General features: G+C 43.6%; 1 protein-coding gene across 4 annotated transcripts; it reads right to left on the bottom strand.

Moving 5' to 3' along the window:
* Positions 1-810: 810 nt before the first annotated feature.
* Positions 811-19695, bottom strand: RNF4 (ring finger protein 4). Of its 4 annotated transcripts, XM_013178644.3 has the most exons (8): positions 12868-19694; positions 12173-12391; positions 11557-11677; positions 10558-10637; positions 8651-8660; positions 6648-6813; positions 3982-4030; positions 811-3642 (listed from the first exon to the last, which is right to left on the bottom strand). In XM_013178644.3, exons 2-8 carry the CDS (start codon positions 12179-12181, stop codon positions 3493-3495), a joined length of 585 nt encoding a protein of 194 aa, XP_013034098.1. In that variant the 5' UTR covers positions 12182-12391; positions 12868-19694; the 3' UTR covers positions 811-3492. The 4 variants fall into 4 exon arrangements, with proteins under 4 accessions (XP_013034098.1, XP_013034108.1, XP_066852622.1 ...); XM_013178654.3 differs by adding an exon at positions 11326-11475 and having other exon boundaries at positions 11557-19695; XM_066996521.1 differs by having other exon boundaries at positions 12173-19694.
* Between the last annotated feature and the right edge of the window lie 529 nt (positions 19696-20224).

Genomic DNA, 20224 nt, shown 5'->3' with positions numbered 1-20224 from the left:
AGTAGGGAAGAAGAAAAACACGATTAGAAGATGCAAAAAGGCATCAGGCTGCTGTAAATAAAGATCAATAGGAAACGTACACACTTAACGAGTTTCATTAGCAGCAACGTATTTCAGAATAACACATTTGCTCCCAAAGCTGCTGTTCAGGTCCATCATAACACATTTTAACACCCGCTGAATAAATAAGATTACCAGTGGACCTCTGATGCAGCGGACTCGCATATGGATGCGAGCGTGATTAACATGCTCCATAAACTGCTTACATGGACGTAAGAGGCTCGCCTCCCCCCTTCCTCGTTACAAGGCAGAAGCTTCATTAAGAAAAATGAGTAAGGAAAACAAATTAGAGGCACAAGGAAAGAGCTACAGGGCAACAGCATCTACTTGGCTTGTTTGGAGAAGTAAAATGAAGTGTACAGAGGGACTTCCAAACCACCGCGTGACGTCCTCTCCTCAGCGCTCATTGCCCCTCTCCCGCAAGCCTCCACGCATCACAGGAGCGTGCTGCACACAAGGGCACCAGGAGCAGTGGGACACCTCACCACACGCCCGTTCTGCCCAAATCCTCGAAGGTGCTGCCGGCCCCCAGCTCCCAAAGCACCCAGTCCTGAGCTCGGTGCTGTCCCCGCTCCCCGACCCAGCAGCAGGACTGGGAGCCGTGGTCTCGCCGTCACTCCTGCACGAGAAAACACTTTACTCCTACCCCATACAACACCAATTCACCAAAACCCCAGACACTTTGGGATTTGCGATCTTTTTTCCCCCCAAAGGATTTAATACCATGCGATTAAAAGGAAGAATACTTGGTCGATTGATTTTTTATTTTATTTCCACCTGTTTAAAAGAACTGTTTGCCTACCAGCAGAGTCCAACATAGATGTGACATACAGACATGAATACAATTAAATACAAGAAAAATTGAACTATATACAACAAGACATACATTTACATAATGAAAAAAAATCTTTATATTATCTATCAGTTCTTGCCAATGTGAAACATCACTGGAACTCAAATATATTGGGGTTTCTTTATTCCTTTTTTTAATAAAAAAGTATAATGCAACTTAGTATTTTTCCATGTACTGCGAGCTTAAAATTCGAGATGCACAAATTTGTGGCACTTCACAGGGTACACAAAAGCTAAAAAACTTTTTTGTTAAATATTTTATAGTTTGGGATATCTAAATTTCAATTAGGCCTACTTATTAAAGCACAAACTATAAAGTGATATTTACATGGAGGGAGTTGTGCAAAGTCAGTTTAGGCTATAGCTAGTACACTACGAAAGATGCATGGATACGTGACTCAACGTCATTCCCAGAGGTAACTCATTAAACCCTCTCGTTATTGTCCCTCTGACACAGTAACCACTGAAGTAAAACTGGCCATAATTCTCCACCCACCCCCCACCTCCCCTTTATGGCCCGTAAATATTTTCACAGTTTCGTGTTGGGCTGCTTCTCTTCACGCAGTTCTGTTTGAAACAATCCTAAGGGCTGTTTTATCATTTCGTCTTTTTTTGGGACACGAGCTCCAGCCTGCCCTGTCACCGCGCTATCCTAAGACTGCCGTATTCCTTCGCTTCCGAGCTCACATTGCTACTGGGAGCGCACGGTGGAGTAACATTTTAGGAGTAGGAGCACTGCCACAAGGCAGAACCAGCATTTTCCCCAGAACAACGCTGAACCCAAGCTATCCCAAACCAGGGTGGGGAAAGTATTGCATTTCTCAAGGTGGCCTTCATGGAGCAGAACTCTTCATGGATTACTACCTCCAGTAACACCCCTAAACATCCTAAGAATAAACTTTGCTCTTGGGTTGCAATCTTCAATCAAGAACTTAAGACAGCTAATTAGAAGAGCTGCTTTAATTAAAGGCTTCCTACAGATTGCTAGGACATGTTAGCAAAGATACATCAGACATCAACGTTAACTAAACGCATCCTACAATTCTGTTGTACCAGAGCACAGAATGCTACTTCTAATGGTTTTCATAATTAACAAGCTTCCAAAGGATGCCTGACAGTTTAATTTTGGATTTTTTTTTAAACAGACTGAATTTCAACCTTCATAGATGCAGCTACTGCATATATGGACAATAAAACACCAATTTTAATCATCTCATCTACATTTAGTTATTAAAATCCTATTTGTATCAGCCCATCTTGGATTCCACATCAGCTGGCAGATTTTATCTGTATCAGGTTTAAGCAGACATTTATATCTTAGTCCCGGAAGAAGAGAAATAACTGGCTAACAGTACATAAGCATGTGTATTCCTGCCTTGTTTAAATAGAAGAGTTCTCTCCTAGGACATATACCTGACTTCTTTTTAAAAAGAAAGATGCATGGCCCTCAGGGCAAAGACAGTTTAAGCTTCTCTTTCAAACAATTTGCAAGTCAAGATTGCTGCCAAATGTCTTTTAAAGTCTCTATTTCCTCTGAACTCATGGTATTGCAGTTATTTAAATTTTGATCCTATACATCAGGCTAAAACCAGTCAACTGTACCAGTACAGCGACTGAAGAGAACAGCGAAGTGAACGTACTGCACTTGAAGCATTGCATTGGGTACACTTGATACAGTAAGAAGATCTGTCTGGGTAGTTTGGTATTCAGCTGATAAGAGCAAAGCATACAGTTTGCTTCTTATTCATCACTAGCAAGCCTAGAGAAGACTGTATTCGCCTCAGTTACAAGGAGACAGAGCTCTATAGAACAGTAGTAAACCCAAGTGACCATCTCATCATGTTAGAAAATAAATTCATCGTTGTGATCCAAATACAGGAATTCTTGGCAGTTAAAACATTCAAATAACTATTTTCACGTTGTACATGTTGCAGTTTGGCTATGTACTTCAGATCTCATGGAGTTCATAAAGACATCTACACGTTCAAGCCTTCTGCTTTAAAAAAATCTGACTGCTGGTTAACAGCAGGTTATTTTATTGCATTACCCTGGGTGTCGATTTCATATTGATTTATGATGAAATGATCAATTGTTACAGAACTTATTCTACTTGGACAAAGATGATTTAGCAGAAAGCAATATATTAATGAGCATATTATAGGATAAAAACAGAAGAGTAATGAAATGGCAAATTGTTCATCTGTATTTTGAAAGGTAACTATTTCATACCTGCACGCAACGGTGGGAATAATTTCAAGAGTAAGAAATAACAAAATATTCAGACCCCTCTTATTTACGCATTAAAAAAGTAGAAGGAAATGGATTAGCTGCTTCATTTCTGATATAGGCTGCTGGTCTAGTTTATAGACAGTCATAAATTCAACATTATAACCAGTGACATAACAAGAAGCAGCTTGGACCATAAAAAAGCTGTTTATATATGTACAAGTTATTCTCAAAAAAAAAATCAGTTTTATTTGGATGTGTTCACAACCTGCTGCTCTTTAAATCTTCAGAGCATTGAAACCAAGACATTTTCCCCAAAAATCCAGTTGAATCTGTCCTGAGAAATATAAGTACTCATATATAAATTGGATGGTATTGTCTGTGAGTGAGTTTTTTCCTACAGGTTGGGCAGGAATTGGCGTTCCTAAGGGAATCACGGAGGCACTGACTACAGAAGACATGGCCACATTTGGTTGACACAATCAGTCGCCCGCTTTGCACAATCTGGAAGAAAAGAAACCACAACAGGTATTTGGAATAAGGAATTCGGCTTTGCTGGCCTATTGGCACCAGGCAAATAGCACTTGAGTATCTATAGTCAGTACATTATTACTGTAATACGGAACCCAACTCTCGGTGCCATCTTGGAAAGTATTTCTCCCTCTGTGTATACTACTAAGAAATGACTTTGAGTGACAAGCCAGTTTAACCTTGGAACCCAAGTCTGTACTTCAAGCTAGCTGTCTGTACTGTCCCACACGACCTAACAGAGCTGTGTTGCTCAACCTCTTCCCCATTCTCCCTCCCACAGAAAAGAAACGACGACAATGTGTGGGTCCTTACCTCTGAGTAGCCATCCATGCAAATCGGACAACTAACAGTACCAGAAGGCCTTGTGGTAAAGGGAATAAAAAAAGGAAAAGAAACACACATCCATTAATTTCATGGTACATTGACATTTACTGATACATAAAATGTCATATCATCATCCGACTGCACAGACCAGCCATGACGATGCACTACATCTGAAGATCCCTGCGCAGCTTTAACTTTCTAAATTCCCTGCTTTTAATAAGTAGTTAGGGTCTCCTTTACTGAAGGGAAACAACTTGATTTCCGTCAAGAAAAACATGAGGAAGATGAAGTTAAGTCACACACTAACATGAGGAAACATTGAAAAAAATAATTCCGTCTCAGAAGACCAACTGGGTGGCCATTTCCAAGCTGAGGTCACAGAGGAACCCCCTCCTGCCTTCCCTCTCCAGGTCAGTTGTACTGCAAGCACTGCATAGTAACAGGCTGAACTACCCTGCATGGGGGAGTGTTTTGTAACGTAAGTGCTGAATGATATTCTCTATTAGAAAGAGTAAGAGCTTTTTGCCTCTTTTATTGACAGATTAATCTTGATTCTAAATGATCAAAGTATGCTGCTTTAATAAGTCTTTACCACAAACACTTGGCTTTACCGTGTAACCTCCCACGTTAAGCAACAGTTTATAATTTATTAATCACAGCAGGGATAGAAAGCACGATACCTTCTATCCCACAATCTTAAATTCAAGCAGCAAGTACTAAAGTCTACACCTAGTTTCACATACATAATTTAATTCTATTGATTACCCCATTTTTACTACTCAAATTCTTTATGCAGCAGCTATTATACCAACTCAGTAATTACAACTCATGATAACCTCCATGTAAGCAAGAGTAACCTAACTCTGCAGCCCAACACTGTGAAGGCTCTGTGGCAATCTACAGCATCAGTACCTTTTTGTCAATGTTAAAAGCTGCAGCACTGAGCTGTCATAGCCATACCTAAACGGACCAAGAAGGCCCATTCTAACAGAGAAGCTTGAGCTTAAGATAGCTAAACATGACATTTTTACATTAACTATGTAGTGGGATTTATTCATATAATACATATACTTAACAGCCAAAAATAACAACAAAAAAAACCAAACTCATTGGCCAAATCCACTCTGTTTTCAAATACAAGCACTTCAGGTGGCATATTTAAGAACCTGACACCCCAAATTTTCGTGTTCTCTCCTATATTGCCCTCCACTGAACTAAAAGGCTCAAAGCCCACCAACAAGATAATTTTATCAGTATAGGGAGCTCCTTCCCAAAACACGCTCAAGTAGTCCTGTTACAAAAAGTCCAGAGTTCTATATAAAAAAAAAAAAGACCGACTGCACGATGGAAGAGCTGACCACTGCCTGCATAAATACTTCTTTTTTTTTTTTTTTAAAGTCACAATGAAGGTTTTAACTCATTACATTGCTGGGGCCAAGCAGGAGGACCTGAGTTGAAGATACCCAAAAGGATTAAGAAAATCCGAGAGTTCAGGCCACATGTAAATGCCTACAGACTCTGAGATGCCAAAAAAGCCAAATAAGTTATCACACTGACACTGCTATACTGGGAATGTTTACACTGCGGTCTTTGTCAACACCACAGACCACTTAAATTTCAAAAACAAAATCCACCACCAGTGCTCTTAAGCTTTAAGATTATGGGCACATCTTTAGCCAATTTCTTATCCTCTACTCCCTGAAAACCAGAGCAGGTAGATCAGTTGCATCATAAATGCCATTTACTTGCCTAGGATCTAGTACCTTATGCTGTAAGGTCAGATGGGGATACCCTATTCAAAGTTGTAAAACTGTCAGTGAGATAAGAACAGCCACCCCTACTCAGTAACAGCACTAAGTCAGCTGTCAAGTTTGACTAAATTTTAAATATGTAATCAAGGCATTCAAAGAAGTGTCTAGGAAATATATTTCTTGGGAAGAATAACAGATTTTTTCCCTCTATTATCCACTGCACTCCAGTTTCACCTTGATTTCATCTATTTCCTAGTCAGAGACTAGGTTGGACCAGTTGATCTTGAAGGTCTTTTCCAGCCTTAATGATTCTTTGATTCTATGACAGTAACGACAGCCTAGACAGCATGGCCTAAGCACACAGCAATACAATCCATGAGCTAAATGAAAGACTACGTTAAAACCCTTAATAAAGATCTGTATTTCTCCCTCCCCCAAACATTTTACAAGACATTTATACCAATTCTCATGTTCCTTGTCTGCACTAGTCACATGGATACCTGATTTCATTTAGTTACTCTAGTAGATTGTAACACCAAACCTCATCCACACCAGTGAAAATACTTCCATATCACAACAGCACTACTAGAGCTTTGCATGAAAAGTAAATGCAACACATCATGAGCTACGGCCTGTCGCTAATCCTCCTTCCCTGACACACCCCCACATTCATCTTAAAGGTTGTATGCAAAGCTGCGCATTCCTCTTGGGCTGGCTTTTTATTGCAGAAGTGCAAACAACATCATTTTGTCAGTATGCGAAATGTGATGCTGTACTCATCGAGAGTGGCAACAAACTAGAGTAAGATTTCAAAGACAAGACTGACTGTAACAATATAAATTAGTCCTGTATGTATAAAAAGAGGCAAAACTTAATATTTATTAGGTCATAAGGCATACATACTTTGAACTTGCAGTTTCATCCTCCAGTGGTCCCAATTCTCGAGACACTTTATCTGTTACATACACATCATTATCTCTTGCTTCATCTTCATCATCGCTACTCAGTACACAGCTGTCTGACTGCCGCTGGCTTCTTAGTCTGAGATTTCTCCTTCGCCGTTGATTCTCTGCAATTTATTTGTTTTAAGTTAGACATATTATAAAATATATAGCCCTGTAACTAACCTTGAAATGTATGAGTAGACCGTAACAGTTGTAATTTTAAGTGGACTAAAACATATTCATCTCAGTTAAGAGCAACAAAAAAGGTTCCTCAATATTAAGGATGGACATTTCCAGATGCTGTGAATATTCTGTTTCATATTGACACAAACCATTTGCTCTATTCACTTTACAACAGCCAAAACATGACCTTAAAGCTTGTCTGTATGGTAAGCTTCCATATAGTTACGCTACCTGTGAACAGAACGCCCCTTATAGGGGCAGGCTTCCTCTCCAGGTTTCTTCTAACAGAAGAAATCTAACTGCTTCTAACTAGTATGATACAACGCTGAGGAACTGGAACAATTGCTACTTGATTCTTTAAAGGAAAATTAAAAGAGAGAAAGAAGACAAGTTTCCAAGTAGCATGGCGAGGTAGCGCAACAAAAGGTTTGACAAAACAGAGAGCACTTTGTTCACAACTGTATAATGCATGAGATTAGAAGGGAGCACCATCCCCCACAACTACCTAAACTGCTTAGGGCAGGGATATCATTGCCAGCAGCCAGTTGCTGCTTCTGGGGATTAGCGACCATATGTGTACACACACACACACACACTCAGAATATTCTTCCAGTAACAAAGTCTAAAATAAGTAGTTTTTCAGAATTGATGGAAGACTTGCTTAAGTCTAAACATTTAAATTATGCAGCTGCTGTGGTTTCTCACTGCTCTGTCCAGGTATACTGAAACGTTCCACTCTTTGTCTGTCTTAAATCAAATCTCCCTACTCAAAAGCAGTTTCAACAAAACAAGCCTTTTTAAGAACAGTATCTGGAAGATTACATAAATACTTGAAGTAGTGCCTCCTTAGACATTTTCATCATCGTCCTCCTGAGTTAGTGCAACTTGAAAACAGAGTTCATATTGTCCAAGATAAAAACAGATCAAAAAAATTACCTGGCCTGTAGCATCCAAAGGTTAAAGAACAGCTGCTTGCTTTTTTTTAACAATTAGAAACTGCATGCATGAATTATTTCTTTGCTGTTGCATCAACACTGGAGGTGTAATCACGAAGGACTAATTAACATTACATCGACAGCCCCAAAATTTAAGTTTCTTTCTGCATAATTTTTCAGCTATAACTTTTGTTGCATATGTTTTTATTCCCTTGTTTGTGTCATTCAGAGCCCAGAATGGATTACACTCTAAGGAAGCAGCTAACAACATATTAGCACATCTCAGATATTATAATCAGAGCAAGGTCTGAAAGATGTAAAGGATTAAGTTCTTTATACCTATTCTACAACTACTGTAATACATCAAGTAGAAAAAAAAATGTACTTGTTAGCACTTACCAGTATTAAATTTGAGGAGTGTTAGGCTACACAATTAAAGTGAATACTATGACTTGGACATCTTTCTACTTCAGTTCCTTCAGTACAACACAGGCTAATAAGGACTTTGAACATTTTCCTATTCTACTAATACAGATATTCTACTGCTAAAAGTGCCAGTTAAACTGATTATTCACTTCAGGCTTACAGAACTTCTATATTTGGGAAGAAAAATATATTTTGAGAAACTACGGTGCATTTTATTTCAGATACTTTATATCATCTTCCATAGAGACTATGAAGCATGGATTGGATCTGTTCTCTGAGACACTGGCTGAATACTTTAGCACTGCTCTTTGTTTTTTGCCAAACGCAGTTTTAATCCACGCTGCTCAAGTTTGTTGGAAAAGAAAAAAAAAATTAAGTTTAGGACAAATCTATTGTCACTTGTAAAACGTCAACTCACCTTCAACAATCTTGCATCAATATATATGGTATGGGAGAGAGAAGAAAAATAAAATTAGATTTTTGGTATGCACCCCAAGCGTTACGTACAAGCATCAGATAAGGTAAGCAATTAACAACAAGCACACTAAGAATTTTAGGATATCACTATATTATTTTGCTTAAGAATGTGTTAAAAGTATTTTCAGATCAACAGCCAATTTACTAAGTTCTTACTTCTGGTTCTTACTCTGCTGAAAAGGGACAGAAATGACCCCTTCTCCCTGTCCCTCAGTTTCAGTACCCCAATTTGATTTAGGCTGGAGGTGACTCTTCAGCTCCTTCTCCCCCAAACAAGCAAAGTCATGTGAGATATCCCTAAACACTTCATATTGGATAACAATTGCTAAAAAAATAAACCTGAACAGAAAACCAACCCACTACTATCTTTGGTGGAACCAGAACTGGGGCAACGCAGATTATATTAAAATGTTTGTGGCCTTCCCTTTGTATGCGCTCAGGAACAATCTTAGCATGAGATACCCTCCCTGTTACTCCTGCTGCTTGTTCGTGGTTCTGCACAGCAGTAGTGGCATCCCAAAACAGACTATTAACTACACTATGGACTGGATCAAATACCGTTTGAGCTTTAAAAATAGCAGTAACAACAAAGTGGATTTTTTTTTTAAATGAGTTCTTGGAGTAAGAAACTGAACTAGTTTCTAACAGTCAGCTACAGTTGTGCCTGCCTTCTTAAACTAATGTTTCAACTAAACACTTCATATCTGTGAAGCCAAAGACTTATTGCTACCTCCTCCACTTTTTATTTAAATCATTGGCCTTTATCTTTGATATATCTAACACAGCTCCAACTTTAAGTAGCATCTGCTTCTATTACATTACCCGTGATAGGTATATATCCCTGAGATCTGGAGCAACAAGCTATTTTAGATTGTGCTTTCATTACTTGCAGGTGATATTCACAGATGTAGATACACCTATAAATCCATTTGGCATTGAATGCGAACTCTGAAGTGCTAAATAAGAGCCAGGTTTTAACCCTTTAAGTCAGGCTACTTAGATATCAGGAGCTGTTTGTCTAGAAGATGAGCTTTTGATGATCTAAGGTCTTGGTAAACTATGACCCAAACCCAAATCTTGTAAAGCTTAAGCTTACTTCTGCAGTCAGTATATCAATTTACTTTTACTGTACAGATCTTCAAATATTCATCAAATACACATTTCAATAGAGTTCTTTAATGCCTTAGAATTCAGTTTTCCAGATTCTTCAAGCTTAGTAATTATCAGTAGGATTCTTCTTAAACATTCGTGACAGCCATGACAAGCATGCCAGACTTCTGATCCTTAGATTAGAAGCAATAAGGTCTGTACCTAGCTATTAAGGAACACACACTGCAACCTACAAAAACAACTGAGGAGCCTGTGCATTATACTCCATATAACTATACTGCTCAAAAACCCAGAGAGCAACATGGGAGCAGTCACTGTGCAGCTCAGGTACCTTCAACATTTAGTGAACAAGGGGCCTAGACTCTCAGAGAATGTCATACTTTAAATGCATTTAATTTAAATGCATCATGTCTACACTACGAAAAGGCGTATTATTATCTTGAGCCTGATTAAATTGGTTAGACTCATAGAGACATTTAACGAGTTGTTTTTGAAGAAGAGTACCCATGCAGATTTACAGCACTCTGAGAAAGCAGGGAGGGACTGTACTGCTGTACCCAAAGAATGCCTGTGCTACGTAGCACCTTCAGAGCAGTTTCTGTGTTGATCTGCAACGCATGGCTTTCATGCACTGAAAAGTCAACTCTGAACTTTGAACTCATCCTTAAAGATTCTACCAACAAGCACAATACAAAATTAATTTGACTATGTTATTTAGGTGTGTCATTCATTACTTACCACAACAGAATCACTGTGAGTTAGATCAACTACTACAGGATCAGAAGATTCACATGTGAGATCTACTACTTCTTCACCAGCTTAAAAACACAACGTTAGAATCCATATCAGAGATCGCAGGAAAAAATTACCTGTCAGTGTGTAACAGACTGAGGTACGATTCAACACTGCTCTATCCCTCTTCTCTTCAGTAATGTGTCCAAAATTTCACTCAAGCTTTGCTCTCAATAATCCATATACAGCATTAACACCACTGCCTTCTGCAAGTAGCAATGCAAGAGTAACAGCAGCTGACCTCGCACACTGTCTCACATGTCAATAGCTTGTAGGAGGTATGCAGCAACAGATAATTCATCCAATATAGGAGAATGATTATCACACTGTAAAACACGTATCATATAGGATATAAGAGTTTTCCAGTGCTATGCTGTCAATGTTCTCGTCTCACGCCTCTTCTAACTTTTAATAGTCAAATTCACAGCAAAAAGACAAAAAACCATATAGCTACCTGGAGACCAACGGTTACTTTTAATTCTTTCCAAAGAAGGCAGTGTAAGTATCTATTTAGAGGTTAAGGAGCCTTTTTAAAGTCTAGTGCTTTTTGTAAAACCATACTGGACAAGCGCCCTTAAGGAACAGGACATGACTGACAACAAAATTTAATTATCTTCTTAAAACTTGGGAGTTCCCAAATTTACTTTGCTGTTATCTGTAAAGGCAGCTGCAGTGACTCCCAACAAACAGTCTGATATTTGAGCATTTGCGTACCTTCCTCACGTAACTCAGCTCTCTCTAGCAGTGAACGCATCACACCTCAGTAACCAACTCAAACAGTTGTCAGCAGCCTTGTTCACAGATTCCATACTGCACGCATTTTAAAATAATTAGGTTTTTATCCTCCTTTAAAATGCCTTGAAACTGGCAAAAAAAACACATTAAGTGGGATCCCAACACTCCAGAAGCAGTTGATTTTCTTACCAAGTTAAAGAGAAAGCTTACCACTTTCTTCAAGTTCTATTGGCTCTGCTTCTGAAGCCATTTCCGTGGTGGAAGCTATCAGCCTGCTTCGTTTCTGAGCTTGCCTAGAACTAACCGATCCTCCACGGCGCTTTCTTTGAGTCTAAGAGAGAACAAAGCCTCAGAGTTTTCTTTAAGAGTAATGGTAGTGTAGACCTCACTTTTGCAGCATCAACGAAAGCATACAAAGATGGACAAAACACATCACTAGAAGGCTGCAGTATGAGTACGCTAGTGGGATGGGTCGGTCCTATCTCAACTCATCACATCAAGGAAAAGACATCACTCCAGATCTCCAGCCAGCTGGGTCACAAAAAGAAAACGATGGCACATATTGTGATGGTTTACAAATGAGAAGATGAGCTCACAATTACATCAGAGTAATCATTTGATCAGTCTGACCTAAAGTTTTTGCTGACGTTTTAGGCATTCCTGAAACACTGCTAGCTCCTAGAGATTAATTTAAGTATTACAGAACATGAGGTTACATGGGAACTTAATATGTTAGTACATATACAATAACTCTTAAAGATTTACAGAAGTACTATAAACAACACATTTTAAGAAGCAGTTTTACACTGATTAGTAAAATACTTACTGTACTCATGGTGTTTCTTGATCTAAAGTTACAGAAAAAGTAAGAGGTACAAATACCATAAAATTAAATGCAAGGAAGCTACAACTTTCAATTCCTTATATTATATTCCTTATATATGTGTGTGTGTATATATATATATGTATATGTATTCCTTCTTTAGGTAGTACACTGTTAGAAAGTCCAGATTTCTCAGTATCTTAGAATGATGTTCTTCCAAACCTATAAGAAAAGAAGAGAGAAGATTACCTATCTGTAAGTCCTGTTCTCTTCAACACGCCCACTCTAAGGATTCCCATTCCTGATCCACTAGTTGCTGACCAAAGCCAGGCTGCAAGTCCCAGAAGTATTTAAGCCTCAAACACCTGCAGATGGGCCTGCAGCCTCACTCATTCCTACCCATTTCCTAAACTGAACACCAGAATAAGCCAGTTCAATAGCAAACCACAAAAAATCACTAAGGAGTCCCAATTAAGTTTTATCTGAGAAAACAACTGATTCTCTTCAGGCACTGTTTGTGTGTGGGCAGAAGCCACCGGGAATTGTGTCACAAGAAGCCATCTCCAGAGAACAAAACTTACAGATAAGCAGTTCTCTTTTCTCCAAGCCGTCTCTAGATTCCACCACGTGGGAGCTGAACAGCTTGAAAGGAATCTAAAGCAAGTGGAGCACAGAAATTTCAGCGTGGAACTACTCACGGGTCTCTGGCGTACGGGAACACGAGTTCACAGCACCTGTCCTGAAGGAGCCGCAGGTGTGCACGGCCCTGCTCACCTGGCACCTCACTGCTCCGGGGGAAGAGCCAGGGAGCAAGCACACAGCTGGTTCTCACAGCAGCTGGCACGGTACTGAAGCTCATGTTGGAAAGCCTGCTTCTAGTAAAACTAACGCTTGTCCAAACGCGACGGGGGGCAGCAGGGGGACCCCAAACAAACCAAATAACTCATTTCAGAGGACAGAGCATTACAAAGTAGTAGGAAAAATATTCCTTAATAGACAAAATGAAGTGGTTAGAAAGCTGAGGAATCAAGCCCACCAGACGGCCTGCATTTTAGTGCACAAAAGACCAAACTGAAGCCTTCGCAGACCGCCAAGTGTCCAACCATCAAGCCTACGCAAAGTCTTGTTACGAATCTGTCTCTAAAAAATAAAATAAATCCCTTCTTGATGCACAGCTGCTTCTACCTGCAGAGGTCTGATATTGCCTAGAATCTCCCTCCCTTGGTGTGTTTTTACAGGCCTGGCAGCAGAGAAGCCCTGGCAAGCCCTAAGTAACACAACCGAGAGATAAACCCGTACTAGAAGTCCTATTGCACTGTGCTCAAACAAAACCAGGAAGGCAGAAATCCACTGGTTTCATGTGCTGGGCTTCAACTGCCACATCCAGCAACGCAGCCTTGCTGCAAGGAACGCCCACAGCCTGCAGCAGGGCGAGGGAAGGGATCCTTGCCCTCTGCTCAGGGCTGAGGGGCCTTCTGGAGCACTGGGCTCCCCAGTACAACCGAGACGTGGATGTACTGGGGAAACCAAGGCCATGAAGATGTGCCAGCCCTTGGAGCACCTGAAACTACTCATCAAGGGACCTTGTCAGCGTGTGCAAGTAGCTGATGGGGGAAGAGAAGAAGATGGAAATAAGTGATTCTCATCAGCGGTACCCAGGACTGAAGAAATGCCTTCCCAGACCTTGTCCCACGCTGCCGAGGCCATCGCGCGGTGCTCAGGCGGAGGGCGCAGCGCGGAGGTGTTCCCCCAGCCGTGCAGAGCAGGGCAGCCCACAGCTGGCACCGACCCGCGCTGCTCTGCCGTGTGGAACAACGCACTGCTTTTGTGCCAAAGCGGCCGTCCCCTGCCCGTAACGGCCTAGGAGCTGGAGCTGGCTGTTCCCGTCACGGTTCCGGCTGCAGACAGCAGCCCAAAGGTGCGAGCTGTGGCACGCTGCGCAGGTCCCTGGCTCTGCGTTAGCCATAACCTCAGCCAAGGGACGCTGCATGGCCCCTGTCACAGTGCAGACGGCACACCACGGCCTCAAAAAGGACACGAAATAACGCCAGACCGCCCCATTTGGCCGCTTCCAGGTAATTAGTCTTCTCTACAGAAGAGTTGTAGGGCCTTCAGGCAAGGCTTGACAGAAGCACCCTGGACACACAGGCAATCTAAAAGTACAGAGTAAATCCACATCCTCTGCACAGCCCTCCTAAACACAAGGACCAGCACGAGCCAGAGCACTGCTGAGGTCGCTCAGGCTCCCACAACTTCACCATCTGCACCCAAGTCAGAAACGAAGAACCTAAAAGAGGCCGAGAGGATTAGATGCATGTTAGATTTGAGCCAGCTGCATATCCCAGGCAGCTAAAGTTACCAAAACCAAGCTGAGATGATCTTCCAAACTACCTCATCACACAACCTCTCATTAGGGATTTTGGGATCTCCCTCCCCTCTCCTTTCCCCCCCCCCTCCGTGTCAACAGAGGTACAAACTAATTAGCAGGCTATTAACCTATTCCTGGGTCAAGAAATGCTGAGGCCACCCAGGGGGATGGAATGACATTGGTCATCAGTTATAACCTTGAGCTAAAAGAAACCAACTGAATTTTATTCCCCGTCTTAAACTTTCTCTATATTTCTTAAATCACTTCCATAAAAGACCTCTTAACATGAACTGTGACACAACAAGACGTGCCTGAGAATACCTTTACGCTACATTTGGTGCTTTCCCTAAGCCAAAAGATGCATTTATGCGCAGTTTTAGCAACACAATACACCACTCAATTTTCTCCCTTTTTTCCCTCGTTTTAGAATTGCCACAAAAAAAATTAAACTATTATTTAGTAAGAGGCTACCTGTTGTGTGCCGCTGTTACCGGCCAGAAAGCCCACTGGCAGGTCCTGCTCACAGCAGATTAAGTTTCCAAAGTCCTTATGCACTGCCACCCACCCCAAAATGAACCTGAAGTCTTCATGGCGTGACTTTCGCCAAATCTGGCAGGAAACGCTTTTAAAACCTCTAGTTACACGGACAGTCACTCAAGAGTTTTTCTAGGAAACGCGAGCAAACAGCCTTCTGCGCTCCCCGGGACACACAAGACGAAGAAGGCCTGGCGTTCGCTCTGCCGCGGAGGGCAGGGTGCTGACCTGCAGCCTCCTGCTCCCCCCCGCAGCCCTTCTCGTTTCCGTACCCATCTGTAGCCAGGTAGCGTGTGTGCTCTTGGCACACTTCGCCCCGCTGTTCTGAAGGTTGAGATTTCTCTTTGCTTCCCAAGAAAGCTTTTCAGCCACCCGCCAGCCTTACCAAGGCTTGGGAACATCCCGTTTTACTCAGTTTTTGGAAGAGGGAACAAGGACTTTTAAAACAAGACCGCATCTGATTCTGCACTCCTGCAAAATCCAGCCCAGGGGCACTGTTCTGGGATCACCATTTCTAGGTGCTATACGAGTTCCTCTCTCTCTGTTTTTTATAGCTCTGGCTTTGAGGCTTCTTGGAGACAAGGGGCAGAGGGAGGCGAAGCAAGAAGGGCACGCAGCACAAGGGATGAGGGATGGCACACAACAGGATCACCCGTAAACCTAGCATCAGCTCCTTCAGACTGCAGTTGCTCAAAGGCACCCTCTTCATCCAACAGCTACAACGGAAACCAAAAATAACTTTGGCAAAGCAGTTTCCCCCAGACAGGAAGATGAACAAGACCGAGCAACATATGAGGTATATAAAGAATCCGATGGCGTGGCTTCTTGCTAGGTTCATTTCACCAAGGAAGCCAAGAGACATTTTCCTCTGTTCTCCTCAGATACGGAATTGGAAAAACACTTTGACATTAAAAAGCTGGGAAATATGAATTGATACACGCATCTGAGGAGCGTAAAGAATTAAGTTTTAAACAAGCTTAGTTGAAATTACAAACTGCTAGAATTGGCTTTAATTACAGTCTTTTAAAGCAAGCTGATACATTGATGTATCTACGCTGCTGAAAGACAAAAAAATGAAACTCTGCTGTTCACCTGACAGCCCAGTTTGGGACATAAAACACTCAGAAAGCTTCACCAGACTGGGTGCTTGTTGGATATGACACTGAAAACAGCCCAGTGCAGTGGTATGGTGACAAAGTAGCTTAAAAAAAGGATTAAAAATTAGATAAAAAAAAAAATCAAGCACCTGGGATGACTCCAAATGTGAAACCTTATGCAGATTCACAGACTTCCTTTGGCCAGAAGTGGCACAAATGCCGAAGAGCTACTACAGAGAAAAACAACACCACCACAACCCAGAACAACAAAAACAAATAAAAAAACCCACACAACCAAAACCACTTAAATTTGGTGGAAAGTAATTGGAGGGGGCGAAGGGGGGAGGACGACGACAAGGAAGTACTGTTCAATAGCAGATCTGTCACACTAAAACCACCTCACCACCATTAACCATTCCCACGCCTCTTCACCAGGAGGCCCAGAAACCCCAGAAACGTGTCATTTACAGGATTACTACGACGTGTATCAGAGTAACATCAGGCCTCAAAGCAACGCAGAGAGCTACTTCTCCAACCGAGGTGGCAGCCCCGCGTCGCCATTCGGCTGTTTTATCTTTCTGAATCTCCCAACGCCACCAGGCGGCTTTCTTCATACTGATTGTCACAGCTCTTAACAGAGAGTACACGTGGGGCACAAGCATTCCTGTCCTAGTTGCTAATGGAGCAAACCTCAACCTCCCTGGGAAGTTCTTCTGCACAAGAAAGTTGGGAGTAGGTATCCATAGGGGTGCTCCTCACCGTAAAGCCACCCTAAAATAAACCACCATCAGAAGATTCATCAGCGTTAACCAGAGCCACCTCACAACAAACACGCTCACAAGGAAAGCCAGACTGCTGGAATTTATTAGGACTCCGGAAGGAGTCTCTTGATCCAGCAACATTCTTTTCTTGGAAGAACAAACCTCTTCTGTGGGGCTACAGATTTCCACACTAAGCTATTGGCTTATTCAGGAATCTCTGCTGAATGCTAATTGTCCGAACCGCAAGAAGGAGGATGAAAAATAAAGTAAAGCTTATTTTCTTTAGTATACCGCAGATCAAATTAGCATTATACGAGAAGAGATAAACAGAACAGCTCAAACACTGCACATTTAGTGACACACTCACTAACTTCTCTGGGGCCCCAAGCACAAAAAGAACATGGATGTATTAGGATGTGTCCAGAGGAGGGCCATGGGGATGATCAAGGGGCTGGAGCACCTCTCCTACGGAGACAGGCTGAGGGAGTTGGGGTTGTTCAGCCTGGAGAAGAGAAGGCTCCTGGAGACCTTACAGCGGCCTTCCAGTGCCTACAGGGGCTGCAGGAAAGGTGGGGAGGGACTCTTTGTCAGGGGGTGCAGTGGTAGGACAAGGGGAAATGGCTTTAAACTAAAATAAGGATGGTTTATATTAGACATGAGGAAGAAATTCTTTACTCAGAGGGCGGTGAGGCACTGGCACAGGCTGCCCAGAGAAGCTGTGGATGCCCCATCCCTGGCAGCGCTCGAGGCCAGGCTGGATGGGGCTTAGGGCAGCCAGGGCTGGTGGGAGGTGTCCCTGCCCATGGCAGGGGGTGGGACTGGATGGGCTTTAAGGTCCCTTCCAACCCAAACCATTCTGTGATTCTATCATTAGAATTCCTTAGAAGATTTTTCAAAGCCTCAGGACTACTGCATAATGATTCGTTACACAGGCCCAGATAGTCCAAATTATTTCCTAAGGCCTCCATGCTCCTCCTGCAGCAGTCTCTATGGAAACCCAGCATCGGGGCTCCGACGACAGGACGACACAAATAGAGTCACGGCACCAACATCTCTCCCCCCCCAACAAACAATCTTTAAGCACCACATAACCCCAGCTGAAGCTATTAGTAAGGTCATCTATTATACCTGTGGTAAGATGCACTCAGAAATCAGTTCAAAATTCCAGATTTACTTTATTTTTTAAGCTAAAGACTTCTTTTTTAAATACAAAAGCTTTGCAGATCAACTTAGCAAGCCAACAGGTACTTTCAAATTTTAGGGAAGTTACTGCATCGCTGCATGATGACGCGTTACCAGCACGAGCCGCTTGCCCTTCCTCACATGCAAAGAGCTCTCCACGTGCACTTACTGCTCCTGGCGTTCAGCTCTCCCAAAAGGCTTAAGTATTTGTCCTCATAACAGCATAGTTCAAGGCTTATTCTAGCTAATCCACTGATATTTTACGTACTATAACCACCGGCATTTCTCTGTACAGGTAGATACTTCAGAAGAATAAGGGTCAAGCCACATAAATGTTATTCACAGTAGGAGGAGAGGAATATTGCATCCCATATCTATGACTTAAGTCCTCCATTCTGGTTTTTTTTTCCTAAAAAGAAGTTAGTATATCCACTGTGCTTAAGTTGACCTCAATTAACGTTTCAATTACACTCCTGAAAACTGAATTCTCTGTACAGCATAAAATGAAAACTTCTCTTGCACCTCTCTGAAAACAAGGTTTTGATCTGCCACAAGCTTCCGATGCTTTAAAGCAAATCAGCTGACGGAAAAGTAGGTATTTCCATCACATCTGACTAATATGGACAAGACTTGATTTTGTAAACATCCTAAATATTACAAATAGGTTAAAGGCAGTATTTCAAGACAGCAACAATGTCAGACTAATGGTTTGGTACGCACAAGGCACAGCTGACACCAAACAGTATACATAGTATTTGTCAGAGCAGGGACATGCTACCTCTTTAAAATTTGGCTTCTTATTTCCACTCCTAAAAGCTCTCACGGCCCTGGTAACAACAGGAAACAGTATCAAAGGCGTAGAAAAAAAAAAGGAAAAATAAAAAAAAGGGGGTGGTTCTCTGTTCAGCGGCACTCAGGGCCAGGCCAAGCGGCAGCGGGCACAGCCTGGAGCCCAGGATCGCCCCCTGCCCCCCAGGCAGCCCTGCGGGGCTCTGTGGGGCTGGAGCCTGGCCCAGGCTGCCCAGGGGCTGTGGGGGCTCCTTGGGGACCTCCAGGAGCCGCCTGGCCTGGGGCTGGGCCCCCTGCTCGGGGTGGCCCTGCTGGGGCAGGGCTCGGAGCAGAAGGCCCCAGAGGCCCGTCCAGGCTCGGCCAGCCGCGGCCAGCAGGCCAGGCACCAAGCACAGCACGATCCGCACCACGTCTCCCTGTCGCTGAGCGCAGCCATCTGCCATTTTACTCCCTCAGACGCTCTCCTACCACGCACCCCAGGCACCTTTAGAGACATTCCCATTATTTCCACACCGGCTGCAGAAGAGCAGAAAGCCAGCCTACCCCCACCTCACCAAACGAGGCCGGGCGGCCCCACACCACAGAACCCTGCCCGGACCCCCCTCGGCAGCAGCAGGACCCCAGCACGGCGCCGAGCCCCCGGCCCCGGGCAGCCCCCCGCACCCAGCCACCCACCCACCAGCGCCCTAAAAAAAGGGCAAAACAAAGAGCCCGAGCCCGAACCCAGCCCAAACTTTCATCTGGCCATCGCACAGCAACGACAAGACGACGAGGACCGGCCCCGACCCCCAAAGCCGCCCCCCTCGGCTCCCCTCAGCGCTGCCCCCCCCCCCCCTTTCCCCTCAGCCCGCCGCCATTACGCCCCCCTCGCCCTCCTCCCCCCCCCCCGCCCCCATCGGAGCCCCCCGGCCTGCGGCCCTCACCCTCCGCGCCCGGCCCGGCGACGGCGTAAGAGCAGCGCCCGCCCCCGCCTCCCTGCCATTGGTGGCGGCGCCGCTCCGCCGCCCGCCCAAAGGCCGCGGCGCCCGTCAATCAAAGGGGGAGGTGGAAAAAGAACCCGCCCGCCTCTTATCCGGCCGCGGGGCGTGCTGGGAGTTGTAGTTTCCACGGGTGGGAGTGAGGCCTGTACGTCCCTCACGGCCCGGTGCCCCCTTGGAAAGTTTTTTTCCCCCCCAGGGGTTTGCTCGGTGTCGTGGCGGGGCTGCCCTCTGCCCCTTCCTCACCTCTTCCTCCCTCTGCCCCTTCCTCACGGCCGTTGTCTGCTACGAATTCCCCAGTGCACCCAGGGGGATTTGTCAGAGACATCAGCCTGGGGGGTCGTTGC

The sequence above is a fragment of the Anser cygnoides genome, chromosome 4, assembly GCF_040182565.1.
Source record: "Anser cygnoides isolate HZ-2024a breed goose chromosome 4, Taihu_goose_T2T_genome, whole genome shotgun sequence".
In the NCBI taxonomy this organism is placed as follows: domain Eukaryota; kingdom Metazoa; phylum Chordata; class Aves; order Anseriformes; family Anatidae; genus Anser; species Anser cygnoides.
The sequence above is the reverse complement of the archived record's forward strand: the minus strand, read 5'-3'. Positions and strand labels throughout refer to the sequence as shown.